The sequence below is a fragment of the Osmerus eperlanus genome, chromosome 19, assembly GCF_963692335.1.
Source record: "Osmerus eperlanus chromosome 19, fOsmEpe2.1, whole genome shotgun sequence".
Classification (NCBI taxonomy): domain Eukaryota; kingdom Metazoa; phylum Chordata; class Actinopteri; order Osmeriformes; family Osmeridae; genus Osmerus; species Osmerus eperlanus.
The window spans coordinates 13,572,461-13,599,405 of NC_085036.1; the positions used below are offsets into that span (position 1 = coordinate 13,572,461).

At 54.2% G+C, this 26,945-nt stretch overlaps 2 protein-coding genes across 4 annotated transcripts in view; both read right to left on the bottom strand.

Annotated features, from left to right (window-relative positions):
* The window catches only part of LOC134039826 (ubiquitin carboxyl-terminal hydrolase 2-like), a 12,080-nt gene extending 4,655 nt beyond the window's left edge, over window positions 1-7,425 (bottom strand). The window contains exons 1-2 of one of the 3 annotated variants that reach the window (XM_062485925.1): window positions 7,053-7,147; window positions 6,298-6,809 (exon numbers count right to left, since the gene is read on the bottom strand). In XM_062485925.1, the coding sequence (XP_062341909.1) occupies window positions 6,298-6,777 (480 nt within the window). In that variant the 5' untranslated portion in view covers window positions 6,778-6,809; window positions 7,053-7,147. Of the gene's footprint in view, window positions 1-1,985; window positions 2,403-6,297; window positions 6,810-7,052; window positions 7,148-7,361 lie in introns of those variants that run through there. The other 2 variants (XM_062485923.1, XM_062485926.1) reach the window with 2 other exon arrangements.
* Window positions 7,426-9,039: 1,614 nt separating this feature from the next.
* tecta (tectorin alpha) lies at window positions 9,040-26,847 on the bottom strand. Its single transcript, XM_062485298.1, has 24 exons — window positions 26,784-26,847; window positions 25,758-25,897; window positions 25,166-25,453; window positions 24,202-24,339; window positions 23,933-24,098; window positions 23,411-23,823; window positions 22,531-23,101; window positions 21,613-22,223; window positions 20,920-21,453; window positions 20,007-20,552; window positions 17,986-18,628; window positions 17,463-17,662; window positions 16,957-17,337; window positions 16,700-16,801; window positions 16,319-16,503; window positions 15,728-16,008; window positions 15,112-15,222; window positions 11,584-11,786; window positions 11,315-11,478; window positions 10,853-11,101; window positions 10,601-10,763; window positions 10,248-10,332; window positions 10,005-10,124; window positions 9,040-9,258 (listed from the first exon to the last, which is right to left on the bottom strand). The coding sequence occupies exons 1-24, from the start codon at window positions 26,845-26,847 to the stop codon at window positions 9,161-9,163; spliced, it is 6,456 nt and encodes a 2,151-aa protein (XP_062341282.1). The 3' UTR covers window positions 9,040-9,160.
* Between the last annotated feature and the right edge of the window lie 98 nt (window positions 26,848-26,945).

Consider the following 26,945-nt stretch of genomic DNA (forward strand, 5'->3'; position numbering starts at 1 on the left):
AGAGAGAGAGAGAGAGAGAGAGAGAGAGAGAGGGGGGGAAGGCATGCAGCACAGGGCCAAGGGCCGGATTCAAACCCGCTGCGGTAAGGCCTCAGCCGACATGCTACGCTCACTTATCCGGCGAGCCAGCAGGACGCCCTCCTTGCTGTCCGTCTTGTGTTTGAAGTAAGAGGAGAAAGGCAGGGACTCTGATGTCACACACTCAGACGGAGGCTCTCATTGGCTCACTCCCCAGCTAAGACCAGAGAATGGAGGCATGCCATTGGTTGGCACAGGCTGAAGTTAGAGAGGAACGCTCTGTTCCAATCTTACTGTAATGCTGGGGGCCAAACATCCTGTGACTGAGTAAAGCACACACACACACACACACACACACACACACCTCACTCTAAAAAAGAACACCAACAGACATTCTTCTGCTCCTAGCAGAATATGTCCTCTCTGGAACAAACACATGTGTACACACAAACACACACACAGAGAGAGAGAACACTTCTGTACATGCCTATCAGATTGTTTTATCTGAACGATAAGACAGTTATTAGCAGCCTGGGCTGATGGCAGCACAGCATGCCATGCCCAAGCTCATAAAGCAGGGCTGTTCAGGGACTCCCTCCTGCATCAAGATAACGCCAGCATTCTCACAGAAGGCCCTTATCTCTGAGTACATAGCTGATGTGCACACCCTAATTGTTACTTTGACACAGGGCAGATATGCTCCTGATTAGCTGAAGGTGTCTTGGTTACGTAAGGAGAACCAGGTTATCACCTGCGGGTGCTGATAGAGGCCTTCTGGAAGCACGGCCACGGAGAACCAGACCATTCTGCCGGTCGGTCACTGTGACCCCTGGTAGAAGAGGAGGGGGGGAATATTTACCCCTTTATGAGGGGAGGGGGGCCGATTTGACCCCCTTTAAGAGGGGAGGGGGTCAGTGTGACCTCTGGTAGGAGGGGAGGGTGAGAAGGGTGTTTGAGGGGGACAGTGGATGAGTTGCCTTCCCCTGAGGTCACTTCAAGATACCTGAAGCAACAGGTTGTGCCTACTTATGACAACAATGTTATTAATGGACACACTAAGGTCAAGAGTGATAGTATATATAAAAAAAAAAAGTTTCTGTACTATGCCTGCTTCCCACTCTCTAAATAGACGTACACACTTAGCTGGTGATTATGACCAGGTTGTGCAAGCGTAGAATTATGTTTCTAGACTCCTTACAGATGATCTGAATATAGGCTTACATTAAGGAGCTAAAGAGTACAGCTGGGACGGCGAAGGTTATGCGTGTTACAGTGTTCACTCCGCCGCCAGAGGCTGAGAAGACGCCTTTTGCTCCGCGTCGTGTTACATAACTCAGCCAGCCGCGCGAGGTTAACCTCGGGGACATGCTGCGGTCAGCTACCGAGCGCCACAACAACGTATAGGAAACCTTTACAGACAGAGTTTTAACAAAACCGTCAATATCGTAATTCCCATTGCACACCCTGAAAACTAAACGAGTTTTATAACAAAAACCAAGGCGTTAAAAGTGCGACTTGCACCGTTTCATTCCATTCATCATCTGCACCGATAGGCCACTAAATCTACAATAGTCCTGTTGGAAACCAGTCCTATAGCAAACCTATCCTGTATTAAAGGCCTTCCGTTTGCGCCTACTTTGAAGGAGCTCAACAACTCAGGGACTGCGTATCGTGTGCTATGCTTCTTGAATTACAATACTTGTTGCAGGCTTTACTGAATGTTGAAACCAAGCCAGTGCAGTTTCACATCTCGAATTTGAGCTTTTCCCAAGAAATCGGATGCTCTCTGGCTACGTCTCCTACGTAGGTGACGAGAACAACATGCGGATTTCTGTCTATAGTTGGTGGAAATGCAACCAAATATGACTGTCCATCAAGTGGCATCATTAATGAGCCCACTGTCCGCTATCACTAGCCCACTTCCAATAAGTCTCAACCCCTACGCAAACACTACAGTTTAGACTCACCTTTGCTTGATTGATAAGGAGACCCACAAATGTTGACACCAACATGGATCGCGACATTGGAGGGCTTTTCCGCCGCAGGTCTTGTTTCATGAAGGGGAACGCGGTGGCCGGAGCCTCCTCGGGAACAGTCACCGTGTATGACTGTCGCATACTCGGCATGATGGCGCGGTGTCGTCTACAGCGGACGCTTCAATGAATTGTCTGTCGGCGATGAAAAGTTGTCTACTACTGCAATCGCGATATAACCTGGTCCTGGGTAGGCTAAGTGTACTTGAAAAGGTAGGCTAATCAATTCTTACGACGTAGCCGATCAATCTAAGTGAAGTGCACCACAGAGCAGACTTGTACAATAATTTGGTCCAGTCTATCCCACTGGCCTGTGGTTGCCTTTTTCCTAGTGCACCGTAGGCTACGTCCTCTCGGTAATGTGTGTAGGTCGAAGAACAAACGCGAACCGGCTTGCTCTTTCGTTTTACTACGCACTGCACACGCCCCCTCGGAGTCGGCTGACGTCACGAAATGCCTCATGCTTGTTGAGACGTCAAACGGAGAGGGGGAGAAATTCTCCCATTCACAGAAGTGGAAGGAGAGAGAGAAAGCGAGGCGGTGGAGACAGGGAGATGAAAGAGAGATTTATCTATCTGAATGTGTCCACATGATGTAGATTACATGCAGATTAACTCATAATGTGCATGAAAACATATTGCACTTAAATATTTAAGTTATTAGACAATTCCTGCATTATGTAAAACAGCCTCTCTCCCTCCCTCCCTCTCTCCCTCCTTCCCTCTCGTTCTCCCTCTATGCTTTCAACACTAACCCTCACTGTTGCCCCTTACCCCTATGGCATTAACCTTTGTTACCTAACCTTTACACAAGGATGCTTTCACTAAACCCACACTGACCCCATTCAAACACAGTGTAAGGCCAGTTCACCCTGCCCAAACAAACACCAACTAACACCCGCAGCCGTTAGGTTGTGTTGGTGAAGCGTGAGACGTGTGTTGGCGTTTGTAGGGGCAGTGGGTAAATCCCAGTTATCTGTGGAGAAGGTTTGGTGTTTGTTGGACAGTGTCCGGACATCGTCCTTAAGGCCTCATTCCAGCCATGGTGGTTAACGCTGGGCCTCCAGGCTACACGGTAAAAGACCACAGGTTGGTGACAGGTGAAAGTACAGTTTACCTGTTCAACCACAGTCCACCACAGTGCCCATCAAGGACTACAATCCAGTTAAAATGTGTTGTTCAGTGAACACTCACACACAAACACACACCACACACACTCATACACCCACACACAACCTCACCCCCCCACACATCCTCTCACCCCCACACATCCACAAACAGAGACGTACGTCTGACATCAGAGCAGAGGAGCGGGCAGTGAGTGACGTGTCTGTATCATACACACCCAGCCCTCCTCCTTGGAGAGAAGCTAAACGACAAACAGCAAAACACCCACAAATAGGCTGGATAATAACGCCACTTCTCTGTTCAAAGGGAGCGCAGGATGACTGTGACTGCACTCCAACTGACAACAGAACACTTTACCCTTCTGCACCCTACACACACAAACAGATCTGACAAGCTCCATTTTCCATTTTCAAACACTTTCATCCAAAGCGACACGCTAACAGTGTGTACAGACGGTCAGGGATCAGGAATGCTTGGTCCTGACAGTACCACGGTAACGCTTGGTCCTGACAGAACCACGGTAACGCTTGGTCCTGACAGTACCACAGTAACGCTTGGTCCTGACAGAACCACGGTAACGCTTGGTCCTGACAGTACCACGGTAACGCTTGGGGCTGGGGCAGGGACTGAGGCAGGAACTGGGGCTGGGGTAGGGGCTGGGGCAGGGACTGGGGCAGGGACTGGGGCTGGGGCTGGGGTAGGGGCTGGGGTAGGGGCTGGGGCAGGGACTGGGGCAGGGCTGGGGCTGGGGTAGGGGCTGGGGCAGGGACTGGGGCAGGGACTGGGGCAGGGACTGGGGCAGGGACTGGGGCAGGGCTGGGCAGGGGCTGGGGCAGGGACTGGGGCAGGGCTGGGGCTGGGGTAGGGGCTGGGGCAGGGACTGGGGCAGGGACTGGGGCAGGGACTGGGGCAGGGCTGGGCAGGGGCTGGGGCAGGGACTGGGGCAGGGACTGGGGCAGGGCTGGGCAGGGGCTGGGCAGGATGCCAGGGGCTCCAGGTCATCAGGGGACAACAGTAGAGCACTCATCAACACCACATCTTCCCCAGAGCCCTGACCGACCACCAAACATCACATCTGTGAGGTCAGGCAGCAGGAGAGGAACAACATGGGCAGGCAGGGGCATGAGAGAAGGGCTGGACTGCTGCCAGAGGGCGAGAGACAGCTGAACACACTGAGACAGAAGAAGAGAGGGGAAGAAAAGGAGTGAGATAATAGCCTTGGTGGGTGAGAGGAGGGAGGAGGGAGGAGAGCAGAGCAAAGCGGGCGATAGTTTACAGCGGAACTTCACAGAGGACAGTCAGGGAACAAGCAGACCCAGAATGTGTCCACAACAAACACCTGGGGACACATTCTGGCACCAGCTTGGCTGAACACCTACATGTGTGAATGTGTGTTAGAAAAGAGAGAGGGAGAGACAGAAAGAGAGGAGGGGAGAGAGACATAAAGGGAGAGAGTGTAAAAGAGAGAGGAAGGAAGAAAGGGTTTTAGAGCGGTAGTGAAAAAGCCCTCACTTGTGTGTGTGTTTCCTTTCATACACATTGCCACGACAACAACTATGTTCTGTTCCCTACGGAACAAGCAGAACCAGCCAGAGGGATGAAGGCAGAATACTGAGTTCCACTGGTGTGCACTGTTCCTCTGCTACAAGGAGCCAGACTGCTCTCCCCCTTTCAGGACACAGAAGAAAACACACACAGGCAGACAGACAGACAGACAGACAGACAGACAGGCAGGCAGGCAGGCAGGCAGGCAGGCAGGCAGACATGCAGACAGGCAGACAGGCAGACAGACAGACAGACAGACAGACAGACAGGCAGGCAGGCAGGCAGGCAGGCAGGCAGATAGATAGACAGGTAGGCAGGCAGGCATATTCTGGTTTCAGTTTCTGACCCAGCGACCTTCATATCAATCACCTGACTTCACAGTCCTAGGATGGGGATTTAGTGCTGACGTCCCTGGCGAGCAGGTAAACTTTATGGTTGTGTCCATGGCTGGACAGAGTTCAATGCCACGTTAGTCTGCTGATTCAGATCTCACTCAATACTGTCAACTAGCAGTAACACACACACACCCACACTTCCACTGTCCACCCACATTGCACACACACACACTGCACAGGCACACACACACACAGGCACACACTACACAGGCACACACACACAGGCACACACTACACAGGCACACACACACACAGGCACACACTACACAGGCACACACACACAGGCACACACTACACAGGCACACACACACACACAGGCACACACTACACAGGCACACACACAGGCACACACACACAGGCACACACACACACACAGGCACACACACAGGCAGGAATGTGGGTTGTGGTTAATCATACGGTGGGGTTCAAGTTCAGCTAGACTCCTGGGAACCCTGTATTTTAAAGGTGGGGCTATGTCACCTAGGCAACGGCCCCTGACAACACACCTTGGTGATGAGTAACACAGCTTGCTATGGATCAGATCATGAGTACTGGAGAAACGTCAATTATAGTGATCAAGTGAACCACACACTGTACTGACACACAGAACAGCTCACAAAACAAAAGCAAACAGCCACTGGTTGAACAAGGGGGATATCATAAAACTGTTGCCTTGCCAACTGTCACTCCATCATGTTGCTGTAGCCAGATCCAGGCCAAACAGGTACGCTCCCAGACTAATCAGAAACAGATTCCACTAAGTACTTGAGTAGCTGTTTGCTCTTGCAAATTAAACATGTAGGCTACACAAAAAGACTATTATTACTATAATAACACAATGGAAGTTTGTTTTTATTTCATTCATCGTTAAAAGAGACTTAAGGAGTATGTGAATCAACGTTAACTTGTTCATCATCCCAAACTGGGAGTGAAAGCAGCTTAAGGTGTTAATAAATAAACACTGCCATCTAGTGGCATGTTGGAAGAACTGAATGTACAGATCCATTACTACCGCCTCGGCTATTATATCCTGACCTGACCCACCCTAACCCTCCCAAGAGAGTTTATACATCTCAGATAACCCAAGTCGAATTGTTTCTCTCTTCAGGTTCATTCTCTCTCAGTTGAATCCACCTAATCTCTCACATGCATGTTGCTTTCGGATAAAAGCGTCCATACCTCATAGCTCCAGAGCAGGGGGCCATAGCGGTCCGTACTGCCCACCTCCAGCCGTCCTCTGGCTGGGCTGGGTCTCCTGGCGAGGGGGGCTGGCTGGTCCCATAGCCCCAGGGAGGTCAGGTCCTGGGTCAGACCAGACTGGCCGGCTTGGCGGTGCCGGTGGGACAGGGGGGAGCAGGCCGCAGGGGGCCCCAGACGAGAGGGGGAGGGGCCCAGACCACCTCTGTTTGCCCCCAGGGCACGGCTGGAGCTCTCGTTGCGCCTGCCTGCCGGAGGAGCCTCAATCCTGGGGAGAGAGAGGAGAGGCCTCCCCCTGTCTGGCTCCAGCGCTGGGAGGCAGCCCAGGTGTCTGGAGGTGTGGTACCTGGAGGAGGAGGAGAGTCCCTGGGAAGGGAAGCCCACAGGGGGCTCGTAGGAAGGGTAGGGCCCCAGCAGGATGGGGCCTGGGTTGCATCGCAGGTTGGACGAGATGCGGGACATGCTGGAGGGCTCAGTGGAGTGAAGCGGAACACCTGTAGGAGAGCAAGGGTTAGGGTTCAGTCCAATCGGCTATATCAGGAAAAACACCTCACACACACACACACACACACACACACACACAAACAGAACAGTCACCAGATGCTCTAGTACAGTCTGCTATCCATGTCCTGTATAGAGACTGAGCACTACAGTGGCAGTTGATGTTGCTAATGTACACATCAAACACAGCTCAAACACATTGTAGCCTAGTCTGCGGTTGCTATAAACACACTGACCTGCTGCTAGACAAGAAAGTGACAACAGCAGTCTGTCGTTGCAATAATAATTCCTCTCGTCACGCGAGGAAAGGGCGAACACCCGGTCGGATTTACCGGCGTTAGATTTACTTAAGCCAGGTACATCGTGATAAAGACGCTGTCTCTAACCCTCTGCACACGTCTTCTGGAACCGCTAAAACTCACAGCTAGACTGTACTTCCCGCTTAGCTGTTGCTGTTGTTGTTCAGGTCTTAAAATAGATTTAAGTTACAGACAACTTTGTATACTGTTGAGAACGTGGATGCGGTTAAAGTAACGATATCCTACCTGTCTCAGTTCCTCACGTGTCGCTCGTTCCGTCCACCCAGCGGTTGTCTTGGTGACAGGACACAGGTGAGCCCCCCCCCCCTTTTTTTTCAAGCTCCCCAGACTGCATCGTACAATTTGGTAACGCGCTAAAAGTGTCCAGAGACAACCCATTACTGATTCCTCCTCCTATCCTCCTCTCCCATCCTCCTCCCTCTCTCCTCCTCTCCCATCCTCTTCCCTCTCTCCTCCTCTCCCATCCTCTTCCCTCTCTCCTCCTCTCCCATTCTCCTCTTGATTTAACAATAACAGAAGTTTCGCGGCCAAGGCAGTGAAATAGACAAAGGAAGTATGAATTTGCTTAATGGTGCATTTTTTCAATAAAACAATAGTTTGATACATAGTTTTGGGTTTGGATTACTTTTAAATGAATTTGAGGGAGACAGGAAGGGCAGTGAACTGCAGTTCAACTATTGTCATGCAAACTAATCACGTGCGCTATTCAAAGTAATAAATAAAAATGCGTATACTTCGACATATTATGAGAACTGTTCAGTTTATTTCCGTGCTTTTCTGACATATGACAGTAACTCTCAAATGAAATGAATACTCAGATGTTGCTATGGGTCACTTATACGATCCAAAGAGCTTATATCAAATGCATCACATACAGTATCATATAAAAAGAATCATATCAATTCAAACTGTACATTTTGTACATAGTGAAAATGTAACAAGATGTCCCCAAACAACTCCCAATGGAATAGCGCACACTTTTTGCTGACATGCAAACCTTGCTCTCGTCAGGGTTAGAGGCAGAGGCAGGGACAGGGTTAGAGGCAGGGGCATGGTTAGAGGCAGGGGAAAAGAGGCAAGGGTTAGAGGCAGGGAAGAGATCGGGGCAGGGTTAGAGGGAGGGGCAGGGTAGAGGCAGGGTAGAGTCAGGGGCAGGGGCAGGTTAGAGGGAGGGGCAGGGTAGAGGCAGGGTAGAGTCAGGGGCAGGGGCAGGTTAGAGGCAGGGGCAGGGTAGAGGCAGGGTCAGTATCTGCGCAAATAGGAGGGCCATACCACAACTGAAGCTCTGTCCATGATGTGCAATAGAACCAAGATCAATTAAAAACTGTATTCACCTGTTATTCAGGATAATTAAGAAATAAGTACAAAATAAAAAGCACTTTGGTATGGGCACTAGAAAGAATGGCAATCAAAATGAATTGGCTTGGTAACATCTGAATGACTTTCTGTTATGCACATCTTAGATATACAAATTATGAGATTACAAAAAATATGTGGTGAATGCAATACCAACAAACCCATCCACTTGCACACAGGGAGAGAAAGGAAGATTGTGGTCAATTCACAACCGTCTCTGACATCACACATAAATAAGAATTTCATACAGAAGATCAGGATTTCCATCTAAGGCCAAAGCAGGACAAGCTAAACCTTTCTAAACATGCTCTGCATCTAGAATCATTCCTACAGTCGTTTTGTGGAGTATACCATTGCTCATCTGGATGGCTACATTCTACGTGAGTAAAAATGTCTTCAGAAGGATTCCCCCCGTATGATCCAGGGGGGGGCTGTTAGGCCTGGGCACTGCTTACTGCACGTGCTCAGAGCTGCGGCTGGCCTCTTCAGGAAGTGAGATGAAGAGTAGGAAGTGAGAGGGACCAGGAAGTGAGAAGAAACAGGAAGTGAGATAGAAGAAGGGTGCAGGAAGTAAGAGGGAGTACGAAGAGATCGTGTCGTCAGCTTGTACTCCACATCTCTCTCCTCCTGTTGCATCTCTGTTTCCACGACTGCCTGCCGCCCTGGGGCTAACAGAGGAGGCGTGGGAGGGCTGTCAGCACGGACAGCCCCAAGCCCAGAGCCAAGCACCACACCTGGAGGTGCAGAACACCACTGGAGCCCACTGCTGTGGAGGCAGAGGACCAACTTCAGTCACACAGACATATAGGATGTGGTTTTATACATCTACATATATGTATGTACTGTATATATACAGAATATTTGTTGTTGTATATCTTGTTAAGGGTATTGAAAGATACCCGTGTGATGTACTTGTGACAGAAGCCTGCACACACAAACACACACACACCCTCTGTTGTAATGGTATCTTTGCTCTAAGGAGGTCAGGAGGTAATGTCTCCATCTCTCCTTACAGCAGCAAGATGTGAGGGTGTAAACACAGGAGAGGAGATGCAGGAGGAACAAACGGGTGTCTTGTATGGGTTTACAGAGATGTGGAACACCAGGAGCTGGGTGTGTGGGCGTGTGTGTATTTGACATGCTGTGTGTGTGTATTTACATTTTACATTTACATTACATTACATTTAGTCATTTAGCAGACGCTCTTATCCAGAGAGACTTACAGTAAGTACAGGGACATTCCCCGAAGGCAAGTAGGGTGAAGTGCCTTGCCCAAGGACACAACGTCATTTGGCACGGCCGGGAATCAAACTGGCAACCTTCAGATTACCAGCCCGATTCCCTAACCACTCAGCCACCTGACTTTGACATGTATGTCTGTAGTTGATGTGTGTGTCTGTAGTTGACGTGTGTGTCTGTAGTTGACGTGTGTGTCTGTAGTCGTGTGTGTCTGTAGTTGACGTGTGTGTCTGTAGTTGACGTGTGTGTCTATAGTTGACGTGTGTGTCTCACCTCGACAGGTCGTGCCATCTCTCTGCAGCATCCCAGTCACACAGCTGCACACGGGCCCCGCTCCCTTACTGCTGCAGATCTGCTCACACCCTCCGTTACCCTCCTCGCACCAGTCAGACTCTGACACACACACACACGTCAGAACACACGCATGTGCATGTCAGAACACACAAGCAGACATCAGAACACGCACATACATATATACACTAATACACACACACTAACACCTCAGCATGTGTTTACCTCTCCTCCTGATGGGGCCCACAGACAGGATGTGCTCCTTGTGTTCACTGTCCTCTGAGTACATTCTCCTGTTGTGTGGACAGTTCTGTAGACACACACACAGTCATATAGATACACACTCCAAGATGCATTAGGGTAATAGAGTATATGGTTAATACGGTAACACTAACAATGTAGTATCAGCGAGAGAGGTGACAGTAGTATCAGCGAGAGAGGTGACAGTAGTATCAGCGAGAGAGGTGACAGTAGTATCAGCGAGAGAGGTGACAGTAGTATCAGCGAGAGAGGTGACAGTAGTATCAGCGAGAGAGGTGACAGTAGTATCAGTGAGAGAGGTGACAGTAGGTGCTCACCACTTTGCAGGCGTTGGTCTCGGAGTCGCACAGAGACACGTCGCAGTGCAGGTGCACCTCGTCGTAGTCGCCGATGAACTTGAAGACGGTAACGTGGAAGCGGCAGGTGAGAGAGACGCCGTTCTCTGCCATGCCGATGGTGTTGTCCTTGATGTTGGGACACCTTTACGACAGGAGAACTCTGTTCAAGTTGCAGGAAGACCCCCAGGTTCCTAACCTCCTACCATCCCACCCTCCTACCTTCCAACCTACCCTCTCTCTATGATGATGTATCTCAGCCGGTCACTGCTGTAGCGAGACGGCGTGGCCCAGCACATGTTGACAATGAGGATGAGCTGGTTCTCGTCCGCCCCCTCCACAAAAACGCCCACGAACAGGATGTCCCTGGTGCTCAGGACTACCTCTCCCTCCCGGTACGGCTGCCGGTAGGTGGAGTTCTTGTACAGCGCCATCTTGGTGATGAAGTTGCCCTCCTGGGTGGGCAGGGTGAGGTTGATCACACTGCAGAGGGGGAGACAGATGAGGAGATTATTGATAATGTATTTAGTTATATTATATAGAATATTGGTCAAATCAGGTACTGGTACTGGCTTCTTGCGAAAACGGAAAATCGTGAAATTATTTTACGTGCAGGGATCGTAGTGGTCGTGTGACCCAAGTAGTCATGTGATCCATCCTGTCAGGTGACCTGAGTGGTCATGTGGTGCGACCCACCTGAGCATGGGCTTGAGCACGGTCTCCAGGGAGATCTTGAGGTCCAGTTCGTAGGCGCAGGAGAACTCGACGTTGATGGTCTTGTCCCTGGTGATGACGTTGCCTGTGTTGTTGACGCTCTCGATCCACACAGTGTTCTTGTACAGTATATGAGTGCCGTTCGACTGTGGGAAACAGAACAGGTGTTCAGAGGGAACTCTACCCCTGTTGGAGCTCTGCTCCCCCCCCCCCCGCCCTGGACAATGAAGCCCCACTAACCCCCTCCTAACCTGGACAATTGAACCACAGTGTCCCTTGGTGTTGTTGATGTGGAAGGAGATGAAGTCTTCTCCCTCGATGCCGGGGCAGTGCTGGTCGTTGATGCGGACGTCTTCACGCTCGAAGCCCAGCTGGAACAGCTTGCACTTGGAGATGGACACCTGCATCTGGGCGTGCTTACATGTCACCTCAGCCTGTAGGATGTCATCCTCTCCTGATGGGTCAGGGGTCAGAGGTTAGGGTCATGGGATGAGGTTAGGTGGTGGGGGGTTAGGGTCATGGGGATGAGGTTAGGTGGTGGGGGGTTAGGGTCATGGGATGAGGTTAGGTGGTGGGGGGTTAGGGTCATGGGATGAGGTTAGGTGGTGGGGGGTTAGGGTCATGAGGATGAGGTTAGGTGGTGGGGGGTTAGGGTCATGGGGATGAGGTTAGGTGGTGGGGGGTTAGGGTCATGGGATGAGGTTAGGTGGTGGGGGGTTAGGGTCATGGGATGAGGTTAGGTGGTGGGGGGTTAGGGTCATGGGATGAGGTTAGGTGGTGGGGGGTTAGGGTCATGGGATGAGGTTAGGTGGTGGGGGGTTAGGGTCATGGGGATGAGGTTAGGTGGTGGGGGGTTAGGGTCATGAGGATGAGGTTAGGTGGTGGGGGGTTAGGGTCATGGGATGAGGTTAGGTGGTGGGGGGTTAGGGTCATGGGGATGAGGTTAGGTGGTGGGGGGTTAGGGTCATGGGATGAGGTTAGGTGGTGGGGGGTTAGGGTCATGGGGATGAGGTTAGGTGGTGGGGGGTTAGGGTCATGGGATGAGGTTAGGTGGTGGGGGGTTAGGGTCATGGGGATGAGGTTAGGTGGTGGGGGGTTAGGGTCATGGGATGAGGTTAGGTGGTGGGGGGTTAGGGTCATGGGATGAGGTTAGGTGGTGGGGGGTTAGGGTCATGAGGATGAGGTTAGGTGGTGGGGGGTTAGGGTCATGGGATGAGGTTAGGTGGTGGGGGGTTAGGGTCATGAGGATGAGGTTAGGTGGTGGGGGGTTAGGGTCATGAGGATGAGGTTAGGTGGTGGGGGGTTAGGGTCATGGGATGAGGTTAGGTGGTGGGGGGTTAGGGTCATGGGGATGAGGTTAGGTGGTGGGGGGTTAGGGTCATGAGGATGAGGTTAGGTGGTGGGGGGTTAGGGTCATGGGATGAGGTTAGGTGGTGGGGGGTTAGGGTCATGGGGATGAGGTTAGGTGGTGGGGGGTTAGGGTCATGAGGATGAGGTTAGGTGGTGGGGGGTTAGGGTCATGAGGATGAGGTTAGGTGGTGGGGGGTTAGGGTCATGGGATGAGGTTAGGTGGTGGGGGGTTAGGGTCATGAGGATGAAGTTAGGTGGTGGGGGGTTAGGGTCATGGGATGAGGTTAGGTGGTGGGGGGTTAGGGTCATGGGATGAGGTTAGGTGGTGGGGGGTTAGGGTCATGGGATGAGGTTAGGTGGTGGGGGGTTAGGGTCATGAGGATGAGGTTAGGTGGTGGGGGGTTAGGGTCATGAGGATGAGGTTAGGTGGTGGGGGGTTAGGGTCATGAGGATGAGGTTAGGTGGTGGGGGGTTAGGGTCATGAGGATGAGGTTAGGTGGTGGGGGGTTAGGGTCATGGGATGAGGTTAGGTGGTGGGGGGTTAGGGTCATGGGATGAGGTTAGGTGGTGGGGGGTTAGGGTCATGGGGATGAGGTTAGGTGGTGGGGGGTTAGGGTCATGGGATGAGGTTAGGTGGTGGGGGGTTAGGGTCATGGGGATGAGGTTAGGTGGTGGGGGGTTAGGGTCATGGGATGAGGTTAGGTGGTGGGGGGTTAGGGTCATGGGATGAGGTTAGGTGGTGGGGGGTTAGGGTCATGAGGATGAGGTTAGGTGGTGGGGGGTTAGGGTCATGGGATGAGGTTAGGTGGTGGGGGGTTAGGGTCATGAGGATGAGGTTAGGTGGTGGGGGGTTAGGGTCATGAGGATGAGGTTAGGTGGTGGGGGGTTAGGGTCATGGGATGAGGTTAGGTGGTGGGGGGTTAGGGTCATGGGATGAGGTTAGGTGGTGGGGGGTTAGGGTCATGGGGATGAGGTTAGGTGGTGGGGGGTTAGGGTCATGAGGATGAGGTTAGGTGGTGGGGGGTTAGGGTCATGGGATGAGGTTAGGTGGTGGGGGGTTAGGGTCATGAGGATGAAGTTAGGTGGTGGGGGGTTAGGGTCATGAGGATGAGGTTAGGTGGTGGGGGGTTAGGGTCATGGGATGAGGTTAGGTGGTGGGGGGTTAGGGTCATGAGGATGAAGTTAGGTGGTGGGGGGTTAGGGTCATGGGATGAGGTTAGGTGGTGGGGGGTTAGGGTCATGGGATGAGGTTAGGTGGTGGGGGGTTAGGGTCATGGGATGAGGTTAGGTGGTGGGGGGTTAGGGTCATGAGGATGAGGTTAGGTGGTGGGGGGTTAGGGTCATGAGGATGAGGTTAGGTGGTGGGGGGTTAGGGTCATGAGGATGAGGTTAGGTGGTGGGGGGTTAGGGTCATGAGGATGAGGTTAGGTGGTGGGGGGTTAGGGTCATGAGGATGAGGTTAGGTGGTGGGGGGTTAGGGTCATGGGGATGAGGTTAGGTGGTGGGGGGTTAGGGTCATGGGATGAGGTTAGGTGGTGGGGGGTTAGGGTCATGAGGATGAGGTTAGGTGGTGGGGGGTTAGGGTCATGAGGATGAGGTTAGGTGGTGGGGGGTTAGGGTCATGGGATGAGGTTAGGTGGTGGGGGGTTAGGGTCATGGGATAAGGTTAGGTGGTGGGGGGTTAGGGTCATGGGGATGAGGTTAGGTGGTGGGGGGTTAGGGTCATGAGGATGAGGTTAGGTGGTGGGGGGTTAGGGTCATGGGATGAGGTTAGGTGGTGGGGGGTTAGGGTCATGAGGATGAAGTTAGGTGGTGGGGGGTTAGGGTCATGAGGATGAGGTTAGGTGGTGGGGGGTTAGGGTCATGGGATGAGGTTAGGTGGTGGGGGGTTAGGGTCATGAGGATGAAGTTAGGTGGTGGGGGGTTAGGGTCATGGGATGAGGTTAGGTGGTGGGGGGTTAGGGTCATGGGATGAGGTTAGGTGGTGGGGGGTTAGGGTCATGGGATGAGGTTAGGTGGTGGGGGGTTAGGGTCATGAGGATGAGGTTAGGTGGTGGGGGGTTAGGGTCATGAGGATGAGGTTAGGTGGTGGGGGGTTAGGGTCATGAGGATGAGGTTAGGTGGTGGGGGGTTAGGGTCATGAGGATGAGGTTAGGTGGTGGGGGGTTAGGGTCATGGGGATGAGGTTAGGTGGTGGGGGGTTAGGGTCATGAGGATGAGGTTAGGTGGTGGGGGGTTAGGGTCATGAGGATGAGGTTAGGTGGTGGGGGGTTAGGGTCATGAGGATGAGGTTAGGTGGTGGGGGGTTAGGGTCATGGGGATGAGGTTAGGTGGTGGGGGGTTAGGGTCATGGGATGAAGTTAGGGTTATGGGGTTGAGGGTAGGGTTTCAGGTTATGGAATTTAGGGTTACATTAGAGCCATACCCACCCCCTGGGTTGCTAGGCAGCTCAGGGCAGCCACACAGATCTCCTCCGTTCTCCTGCTCGCAGGTGTTGTTGGTGCAGATCTCTCCTGCGCAGGGGTCATAGATCCATTCTGCTAAAGACACGTCCACACACCATGTTAGCTGTCTCTGCTTTCCCATTGACCAGCCCTGCATGTGTGTTACCCACGCTTAACCTGTTTACACGTCGCAACCTGCTCGGCTGAACCACCCCTCCCAAGTTGGGAGCCTGTCTTTACAGCCTGCCCCAGAATCTCTGCTGCCAGGAGCCTGGCCTTACAGCATGCCCTGCTTCTCTCTACCCTCCTCTCTGCCTCTCAGTGCTAGTGTCTTACATCAGGGAGTCAGGTGGCTGAGCGGTTAGGGAATCAGGCTAGTAATCAGAAGGTTGCCGGTTCGATTCCTGGCTGTGCTAAATGACGTTGTGTCCTTGGGCAAGGCACTTCACCCTATTTGCCTCGGGGGGAATGTCCCTGTACTTACTGTAAGTCGCTCTGGATAAGAGCGTCTGCTAAATGACTAAATGTAAATGTACATGCCTCTGCCTGTGACCTGCCCCCCCCCCCCCCCGCCCCTGTGATCTGCCCCCCCCCCCCTTACAGCAGTTCTCCTGGGTGATCCACTTGGTGGTGAGTGTTCCCAGGGAGCGGCAGGCTTCTGCGTAGGCCGCCAGCGAGCCGCACACCTGGGCCTTGCGGTGGTTGTAGCAGCCGTCCAGGTAGCAGGACTGGTAGAAGGGCCTGGGGTCCAGCAGGCCGTGGCAGGGCTGGAAGAAGCCCTTGGTCTGGGTCAGCTTCTGGCAGCCGTCCTCCCCCTGCAGGCCCAGCACGGCCGTGTTCTCACAGGACTGGGCCAGAGCCACGTACTGGGTCTCATCACAGCTGTGGAGGGGAGGGGATGGGGGAGGAAGGGAGAGGAGGGGAATAGGGGGAGAGGAGGGGAGAGGGGGGGAGGAGGAGAGAGGAGGAGGAGAATACGGGGGATGAGAGGAAGACGGAGGTGAGGAAGGTGAAGGTGAAGAAGAGGATAGAAAAGATATGCAATCCCATCGTTATAGTATTCTGTAATACTGTAAAACCCTTGTTGCCCTTCTAAAATGACTGCACCCCCATCTGTACAGTATACCTGCAAATCTCTAGATGCCCCCTTCCCCCTATGTCTAGATGCCCCCCTCCTCTCTGCCCCCCTCACCTGTTCTGCATGCCGTTGGTCTTCCAGCTCTGCGCCAGCTCCAGCGCGCTGATGGCAGGCTTGCCCCTGGAGGTGATGAAGTCATCGCTGGGGTCCCCGTTGAAGTTGCCACACAGCCCACACACCTTGTTGTGCAGGCGCGGGCCCATGGTGATGCTCAAAGTGTTGAAGCGATTGTAGCGCACCTGGGAGCACACAGACAACAAGAGAGAGAGGAAGCAGGAAGTTGGGGAGAGGAAACAGGAAGTTAGAGGAGAGCCGGAAATTAGAGGTAAAGGAAGCAGGAAGTCAGAGGTAGAGGAAACAGGAAGTGAGAGAGAGGGAGCAGGAAGTGAGACTGTAAATAAAGTGAACCGTGATGTGTTGAACCCAGGAGCTCACCTGTATGTCAAGGGGCGTGTCGATGACCAGGAAGCCCTCCGACGTGGACACGCGTGTCATCAGCCCAGTGACGAAGGGCACGGTCACCGGAGTCCCGTTCACCTGGGGGAGGATGGACAGGTGAGGGGAGGGGAGAGGAGAGGGGATGTTCAGGCACAGGTGAGGTGGAGGGAGGGCAGGTGAAGTGGGAGTTTGAGGATCTGTTTGTGGACAGGTGAGGGTGACAGGTGAGGTGAAGGAAGAGGCTATTTCCTCACCTTGACGGTGCTGCCAGAGATCAGTATGTTCTCCTCGTTGATGTACAGGTAAGCGTGGGAGATGGTGGTCAGGTTAGGCGTGCTCCACTTGTCGAAGTTGGCGATGAGCTGGAAGGAGAGATCTGGCAGCTTGTGGCAGTTGGTGGACAGGACGAATGAGCAGGAGGCGGGCAGGCGCAGGGACGCCCCGTCGAAGGTCCTGAACACCCCTCCCCCGGACGCCACGCAGTGCTGGGAGCGCCGAGGGAAGCAGCCTCTCACCCCGTACCTCAGAGTACACTCCTCCTCCGCTTTGCAGCGCCGCGGGTCACACTGGACCAGGTTACGGCCAATGCACTGACAGCGCTTGGTGCAGTCACTGTTCCAGAACAGCTGCTTCGACTGGGGTTGGGGTTAAGAGGGGTCAGGGTTGGGGTTAAGAGGGGTCAGGGTTGAGGTTAAGAGGGGTCAGGGTTAGGGTTAGGGTCAGGTCATAGTTAGGTTCAAGGGTCAGGGGTCAGGCTCACCTCAAAGTACTTCCCGTCGGTGTAGCAGCCACAGTTCTGGGGCAGGATGCAGCTCTTGCCGTTGAGGACGAAGCCGGGGTCACATTGGCAGCCCTCCACGCAGTCCGGGCTGCAGTCCCTCTGGCCGCGGGCAGGGGCACACTGGGGCTGGCACACCGGCACACAGCTGGAGTAGTGGCTGTTAGCCGGGCAGGACAGGACTGGACAGAGGACCAATCACTCAATCAATCGATATTTATCTATAGAGCACGTTTAAAACAACCATGGTTGACCAAAGTGCTGTACAGGAGGTAAAATAATTATAGCAGGAAGATAAGGCATATTCTGTATAGATAATGTAGATAGAAGTACAGCAATGACAGGATAAAACAGCTCCCAATGCTTAAGGAATATTAAAGGAAAAGAGACAAAATCCAAAGAGAACATAAACATGTTTAGAGCAGACTGCTCATGTGACAGCAATAGAAGGACACCTGGAGCAGGTGCTCATCTGGGCCTGAATCTAAACCAATCAGCTGCTCACCACAGGGCGTGTCCATCCTCCAGCCAACCACGAGCAGCCCCTGGGTGTGACAGGTGCTGGCGTACACCTGCAGCCAGTTGCAGATGGTGTCCTGGGCTCCCTGGTCCAGACACGTGTCCTGCAGGCAGCTCTGGTAGAAGAACGCCGGCGCCACCTTGCTGTGGCAGCGGGCGAACACGCCCCCGCGGTCCACGATCAGGCCGCACAGCCTCACGGCCTCCGGCTCCACGAACACGTACAGCCCGTCTCCCATGTGGAAGCGCATGCCCACCTCGGCGCCCTCGTTCCCGTCGGAGTTGCCGTCGGCGACCAGGAGCGGGCCGTCTCCGGGGAGCCCCCTCTCGACCACGCCGCAGCGGGGACACGAGTCGCCGCAGCCCACTTGGCAGAAGGAGTCCCTCTCGGCCCAGGCCATGCCCCAGTCGCTGGTGCTCAGCACGGGCGCGGACACGGGGAGGCCCTGGCACAGGCCGCAGGTGCTGTTGTAGAGGCTGCGGGGCAGCGTGAGCAGAAGGAGGGTGTTCCAGTCGAAGGCCACCGTCAGCCCGAAGTCTGTCTTCAGCACCAGCTGCATGCCCAGGGAGAAGATGTTGATCTTGCCCGCTCCCAGCTTCACGGGCATGTGCAGACGCTCTTTGTTCACCTGGGGGAAGGCAACATGTCCATGTGAAGGGCGGGTCTCGTGTAGTTACTGATATGTGTGTGTGTGTGTGTGGTAAGGTATATGATTGTTTATGTGTGCTTGTGTGTGTGTGTGTGTGGTAAGGTATATGATTGTTTATGTGTGCTTGTGTGTGTGTGTGTGTGGTAAGGTATATGATTGTTTATGTGTGCTTGTGTGTGTGTGTGTGTGGTAAGGTATATGATTGTTTATGTGTGCTTGTGTGTGTGTGTGTGTGTGTGGTAAGGTATATGATTGTTTATGTGTGCTTGTGTGTGTGTGTGTGTGGTAAGGTATATGATTGTTTATGTGTGCTTGTGTGTGTGTGTGTGTGGTAAGGTATATGATTGTTTATGTGTGCTTGTGTGTGTGTGTGTGTGGTAAGGTATATGATTGTTTATGTGTGCTTGTGTGTGTGTGTGTGTGTGTGGTAAGGTATATGATTGTTTATGTGTGCTTGTGTGTGTGTGTGTGTGGTAAGGTATATGATTGTTTATGTGTGCTTGTGTGTGTGTGTGTGTGGTAAGGTATATGATTGTTTATGTGTGCTTGTGTGTGTGTGTGTGTGGTAAGGTATATGATTGTTTATGTGTGCTTGTGTGTGTGTGTGTGTGTGTGTGTGTGTGTGTGTGTGTGTGTGTGTGTGTGTGTGTGCGTGTGTGTTAGGGCATATGTGTGTGTGCTTGGGTGTGTGTGGTAAGGTACTGTATATGATTGTTTATGTGTGCTTGTGTGTGTGTGCGTGTGTGTTAGGGCATATGTGTGTGTGTGTGTGTGTGTGTTAGGCCACATGTGTGTATGTGTGTGTGAGGTATGTAGGCTGTGTGTGGACGGGCTGGAGGTAGCTAGTTTCTGGCCCTCTTCAGATCTTTGGGTTGGTTTGTGAAGCCATTCCAAAATGTCACTCAGGTTAAACTTTCTTCTGAGCCCAATCCAGTCTGATAAAAGATGCCGATTGAAATAAGATCCACCTTAAGCCAATCAAAGAGGAATCCGGTCTTTGCTCTGTTATTCTATCGGCTTGATTAGAAATAACTCCCTCCTCACACATTCAACAGCCTTGACCTTCACAAGTCATCAGTCGTACCTTTTCCGTGGAGGGAAAAGTACTTATAGAAATGAAAAGGTGCCCGAACACATGTTGGAATGTTTCGAATACATTCTCTGATGAAAAGTGAGCGTGTTCTCTCTGGTTCTCCTTACTTCCCCCTATTTGACCAATTTATTCTCCTAAATTAACTATTTCTTCTCCTAAACAATTTCTTCTCCCACACAAATGATTTATTCTCCTAAATGAAAACCATTTCACAGCCTGGCTCCGCCCCATTCCCCTGCCCTCTTCCCACCACACCACACTCACCGTAACTGTGTGTTTGTAGCTCCGAGACACCTCGATCTCAAAGTCGTACACGTCCAGGACGAACCCCCTCACCCAGATGGCCTGGCCAGTGTCTCTCTGCTCGTTGCGGGCCATGAGTTTGAACTCGGGAAAGAAGCTGGAGGTCCCAGCCCTAAACTGGTCCCCGTCCTCCTCCGCCTGCCCCTCCCTGCCCCCGCAGGACGTAGTAGCCAGCCTCAGAGTGCAGGAGCTCTGCAGCTCGAAGGGCACCCCGCCGAACGGCAGGAAGTGGCTGTAACCGGCGGCAACGCATATAGCCTCGGTGCGGGGCTGGCAGAAGTAGAGGCCGTCCGTCTCCTGGCAGAAGTCCTCGGGCGCGCAGGACGCCAGCATGCAGTATACGCTGTTGTCCGAGCCGTTGCAGAAGCATCGCTCCTGGCACTCCCAGTCTGTCCAGAAGGTCTGGTTGGTGTCCAGCTGGTGTCCCTGACTGACACAGCCGCAGTCGCTCCTGGCCACGCAGAGGCCATCCCTCAGAGCGAAGCCCTCCTCGCACTGGCAGCCCTCCTGGCAGGGCAGCGGGCAGGGCTCCTCCGCCGGCAGGTCCAGGGTGGCACAGGTCAGGGGGCACGCGTGAGTGCACTCGTCAAAGTGGCTGTTCTCGGGGCAGGGGAGGGCTGGAGGGAGACGAAGGGAGAGAGAGAGGAGAGGGGAGAGATGAGAGAGGAGAGGGGAGGGGGTCCTTAAAAACAAGGTTTTTATAGAAATGTTCCAGCCTAATCTGAGTGAATGCCCATGTCTCCTAGCACATGCATGTCTCCTCCCTCCTCCCTCCTCCCTCCTCCCTCCTCCATCCTCTATCCTCTCTCCTAGCCCTGAGGTGTCATATCTACTCACGGCAGTTGGTGGCGCTCCTCCAGGGTGCGAGGCCCACCTGAGCGTCCTGGCAGGCGGAGGCGTATGCCTGCAGCGAGGAGCAGAGGGCAGAGCGGTTTCCCTCCCTCACGCACATGTTGTACAGGCAGTTCCTGAAGAACGGGGAGGGGTTGACCGCCGCGTGGCACACCAGGAAGGAGCTGTTCCCCGGGTCGTTGATGTTGCCGCACATCCAGGGGCTCTGGTACAGCCTGAGGTCGGTGCACATGCGGTACAGGTCGTCGCAGTCGCCGTTGCAGGTGAGGTCGTCCGCGATGGCGCGCCAGCCGTCGGTAAAGAGCTCGACGGACTCGGCCAGGCGTCCGTTGGGAAGGCGCAGGTCGTCGCTGGCGTTGCCGTTGAAGACGCCGCACAGGCCGCAGGTGGCGTTGAAGAAGAGCGTGGACAGGCTGATGTTGAGGAAGCCTTGGCGCGTGTAGCGCACGCGGAGCAGGCCGCTGGATTCCACCACCGTGGCGTTGCCGTGGGCGCGGTAGATCAGCAGGGTGTCCAGGGGGTGGATGTAGGGCAGGAGGACAGGCTCTCCGTTCAGCTGGGAGGAGGCAACATGCAACACTCTCATTCAAAATGAAGGAATTGTTGATATTATTGATATACTTTTTTTGATACTCATTTGAAGTATCCCCCCCCCTCCCCAAGACCCCCTCCTGGCCCCCCCCCCCCCGGCTACTTCACACAACTGACCACCGACCTTCACAATGTCGAAGTCGGACCCTCCAATCTGGGCCTCCAGGTTGGCAACTCGCACTACCACGGGTCTCAGCCAGGCCGGCCCCTTGTTGGCCAGCCGCCGACCCATCTTCACCTCCACCGACGACACGTTGGGCGGCGTCGCGCCGCAGCTCCTCAGCAGGTAGTAGGAGTTCTCGTCCTGGAAGGGCAGGGAGACCCCGTCGAAGGAGGCCACCACCTGGCTCTGGCCCAGCGAGCACGAGCCCTCCCTGCGAGGGTAGCAGCCCAACAGGCCCAGCTCTGCGCCGCACACCTCCCCCTCCCGGCACGAGTCGTTGAAGCAGGCGATCTCCCCGGCCGGCCCGCACACGCAGCGCAGGGAGCACTCCCCGGCCTCGCCGCCCGGCCCCGCCCAGAAGGTGGCGTTCAGGTGGTGGTAGATGCCGTCTCGCTCGCAGCCGCACTCGTCGCGGCGCACGCAGCGGCTGCCACTCAGGACGTGGTCCGGGTCGCACTGGCAGCCCTCCGTGCAGGGGTGGGTGCAGTACAGGTGGGCCGTGAGGTCCGAGCAGGAGGCGGGACAAGCGCTGGTGCACACCTGGTATTGGCTGGATGCTGGGCATGTCAGGGCTGGCGACCAATCAGGAGGGGAGATGGGAGGTTAGGTGAAAAAGGGGCGGGCCTTGTTGTGGTGTGTGATGTCACAGGAACAGAATACAGAAGTATTCTATGAAGTAATGCTTTAAGGTGGGTTAGGGTTAAGGGATATTCAGGAGAAGGGTTAAGTTAAGGTTAGGGTAAGTAAAGGTTAAGGTAAGAGCAACAGAATACTGTGTAAGTAAAGAAGTACATTAAGGTTGAGTAGGTTATATTATTTAGGATTTGAGTAAGTTAAGGTTAGGGTTAGACCTGGCGACCTGACGAGCCCACGACTCACCACAGAAGGTGCGCGACCTCCAGGGTCGTATGGTGACCCCGAGGGCCTGGCAGGCCAAAGCGTAGGCCTGGATGGCCTGACACAGCGTGGTGATGTTATCCCTGTTGCTGCACATGTCGTACACGCAGCTGTACACGAACGCCGTGGGGTCCACCACCGCCCTGCAGTCCCGGAACGGCCCGTCCGTCTTGTTGATGAGGCCGCAGTAGTCCGAGCGGAAGTAGAATGCCTCGGTGGCTGGTTCGCATAGGCTGCAGTTCTGGGCGCAGCCGTCCGTGCAGCGCCAGTCTGTGTCCTCCGCCCTCCAGCTGCCACCCAGCTCCACCACGCTCTCCGCCAGCGTGCCGTCCGGAAGCACGGGGTCGTCGGCGGGGTCGTCGTTGTAGTTGCCGCACAGGCCGCAGGTGTTGTTGAAGTAGGAGCTGGGGAGGGAGATGGAGGCGTAGTGCTGCCCGTCGTACGTCACCAGGAGACCAAAGTCCGTTTCCAAGGCTACGGCCACGCCGGATTGGTACACCTTCACGGCGCCGAGCTGGAGCTGGACAGGCAGGGTCTTTATCAGCCCGTCCACCTGAACACAGAGAATACAGTTATCACTCTGTCCACCTGAACACAGAGAATACAGTTATCACTCTGTCCACCTGAACACAGAGAATACAGTTATCACTCTGTCCACCTGAACACAGAGAATACAGTTATCACTCTGTCCACCTGAACACAGAGAATACAGTTATCACTCTGTACACCTGAACATGCACTGTTCACACACCGCTTTGGATTAAAGTGTCTGATTAAAGTATACAGTACATGCACGTGTACGTTGTCATGGCGATCACTCGTGACGGCCCCGCCCCCTCGGCAGCAGCCCCGCCCTCCTCACCTGCACGGTCCCCGGGGATCCCTTGGGCAGGGTGACGCGGTGCCCGTACACCTCCACCGTCACGTCGCGGAGCCAGGACACAGTGGCCATGCCACGGTTCTCGTTCTTGGCCTCCACGCTGAAGAAGGGCAGGCCGGCCACCTCCCAGCACGGCCGGGCCAGCAGGTAGGAGCACGTGCCCTGGAAGTGGTACAGGAAGCCGTCGAAGGTGTGGTAGTGCGGGTCCCCGAACACCACGCAGGTGCTGGTGCGGGTGGGCTGGCAGTAGAAGGCGCCCTCCTGCTGCTCGCACGTCTCCAGCTGCCCGCAGGGGGCCTCCTGGCACGAGACACGGTTGTCCAGGTCCAGGCAGCGGCAGCGCTGGGAGCACTGGTCCGACAGCCAGAAGATCTCCCCTCGACGGTAGTAGCGCCCTGGGAAGAGGGAGCTACGGCATGAGCTCCGTACCGGGACTAGGGATGAGGATGTTATTAAGTCTGATAACAGCTCGAGTCATTTCAAGAAGCTCAGGTCAGATGATACCGTTAAAGCTGCAGCCATTGGCCGGATCGATCAGGTCGGTGTCCACCCTGAAGAGCCAGCGCCCAGGCATGTTGACGTTGGTGGTCTGCTCCATGTTCACCACGTCGTTGGACCGCGAGCCCGGCAGGTTGAAGAAATGTCCGATATCGCCTCCGTTAAAGCCTGACTGGAGAGGGTGGAGGGGAAGGAAACAGGGGGTCAGGAAATCGGCACACCACATTAGTGTCCCTCGTCCCCCGTCCTGCACCCCCGGTGCAGGGTGACCCTACCTGTGCTGTCGTGCCCCCCAGCCCTGTAAGCGGGTCCCCCCCGCTGGCTGTGCCCGTGCTCCAGTTGATCTCCCCGTAGTTGAACATGGAGAAGAACGCCGCCCCGTCTGAGATCAGCGCCGTCTGGAACGTGTTCACCTGCACACAGGAGGCACCGCACAGCATCACATCACACAGGAAGCACCGCACAGCATCACATCACACAGGAAGCACCGCACAGCATCACATCACACAGGAAGCACCGCACAGCATCACATCACACAGGAAGCACCGCACAGCATCACATCACACAGGAAGCACCGCACAGCATCACATCACACAGGAAGCACCGCACAACATCACACATGTACAGATAAAAAATTAATTGCTGATGTGGGAGGGGGGGTGGGGGGGAAGGGAGGGGAGGGGAGGAGAGGAGAAGAAAAGAGAGGAGAGGGGGGGAGAGGAGAGGAGAGGAGAGGGGGGGAGAGGAGAGGAAAGGAAAGGAGAGGATAGGAGAGGAGAGGATAGGAGAGGAGAGGGGGGGAGAGGAGAGGATAGGATAGGAGAGGAGAGGAGAGGATAGAAGAGGAGGGGATAGGAGAGGATAGGAGAGGAGAGGAGGGGAGGGGAGGGGAGGGGAGGGGAGGGGAGGGGAGAGGAGAGGATAGGAGAGGGGAGAGGAGAGGAGAGGATAGGAGAGGAGAGGATAGGATAGAAGAGGAGGGGATAGGAGAGGATAGGAGAGGAGAGGAGAGGAGAGGAGGGGAGAGGATAGGAGAGGGGAGAGGAGAGGATAGGAGAGGAGAGGAGGGGAGAGGAGAGGATAGGATAGGATAGGAGAGGATAGGAGAGGAGGGGAGGGGAGGGGAGAGGAGAGGATAGGAGAGGAGAGGAGAGGATAGGATAGGATAGGATAGGAGAGGATAGGAGAGGAGGGGAGGGGAGAGGAGAGGATAGGAGAGGAGAGGAGTAAGCATTTTACCGGTGTGGTCTGACTGCCTCCGTAGAACGTGACCTGGTGCCAGGTAGTAATAAAGACCCAGGTGGCGGTGAACGTGGGAAGGTTCTGGAAGTATTTCCGGACATCTTGCGTGACCCTCTCCAGCAGATGCGGCTCGGTGGACTCCCGGTAGAAGATGTCTCCACGGATACCGTTGTGCACGTCTGCCCAGAGTGGAGCGATGAAGGAGCGGCTGTCGCTGAGAGGGAAGGCCTCGGGGGTGAACTGGCTCACCTGCACGTTGAACGAGATCACGCCGTTGTTGTTGACCTGAGGGGAAGAAAAGTTGCTGTTAAACACAACGGAAATACACTCCAGAGGGTCGACAGGCTGAGAGCATTGCAGTTCAGTTCCTCTTCATTTATTTCCCTCAGGAAATGTGGTTGCCGTGTGTAGGCATATAACATTTAAAAAATCTATCCCATACAACCACAAACCCCATACATTACAGCTAACACACCCCTAACTACAACCCTACCTATCTACAAGGTGGATGATCTCTGGAAGAAACTCATTAATAAAGTTATAAGATAAAGCCGGTGATGAAGAGAGGAGAATGAGGACGAGTGCTTACGTAGATGGACCGGTAGGGGACGTTGAAGAAGACAAACGGCATGAGTAGAACTATTTCAGTTGAACTGCCGTCGTCCATCTTAGGGGTTTCCAGGTCCCTGTGGGCTGGTCCGTAAGGGTAGAGAATGTCCTGAGAACTGGCTAGAGGAGGAGGGGTGAAGGAGGGGGAGAGGAAGGAGGAGAGGAGGAAGGAGAGGAGGAGAGGAGAGGAGGAGAGGAAGAGAGGAGGAGAGGAGGAGAGGAGAGGAGGAGAGGAGGGAGGAGAGAAGGGAGGAGAGGAGGAGGGGAGAAGGAAGGGGAGAGGAAGGAGGAGAGGAGGAAGGGAAGGAAAAGATGAGAAGAGGAGGAGAGGAGGAGAGGAGGAGAGGAGAGGAGGAGAGGAGAGAAGGAGGGGGAGAGTAAGGAGCAGAAGAGGAGAGGAGGGAGGAGAAGATGAGAAGAGGAGGAGAGGACGAGAGGAGAGGAGGAGAGGAGGAAGGGAAGGAGAAGGAGAGGAGGAAGAAGAGGAGGAGGAGAGGAGAAGGAGAGGAGGAAGCAGAGGGGGAGAGGAGGAGGGAGAGAGGAGAGGAGGAGGGAGAGAGGAGAGGAGGAAGGATAGGGGGAGAGGAGAGGAGAGGAGGAAGGAGAGGGGGAGAGGAGGAGAAGAGGAGGGAGAGAGGAGAGGAGGAAGGAGACGGGGAGAGGAGGAGGAGAGGAGGGAGAGAGGAGGAAGGATAGCAGGAGTCAGTGAAGCGAACCCCAGCCCTAACTCTAGCCCACACACACCTAGAGAGTGGGGGATCATCAGGTCACCTGATACATTATTAACTGAGATTTCAGAGAGGATCAGATAAGATCAATGCTATGTTTGTTTTAGCGGAGGGAAGAATAAGAGGTATTGACTGGAAGGGCGCTCAGATATCACAGGAATGGAGGGCTTTGCCTCAGACTGAGGGGAGATTACTCTCTCATGTCTGTGTATTGGAGAAACACTGTAACTGTAACCACTGCAGCGAGTGTAGACTGGGACCAGAGGAAACTTGCTTACCTCCTTTCTGAACAACAACAGCAAGGAGGTGGAGCAGAATGACTGGAGTGACTGGCCACAGCATCCTGGGGGGGAGAAACAGACAGGGAGGGAAGATGGATGGATGGATGGAGCATCACTGGAGATCCTGTTGTGCCACTCGGGAAGAGGAGGCACTCCCAA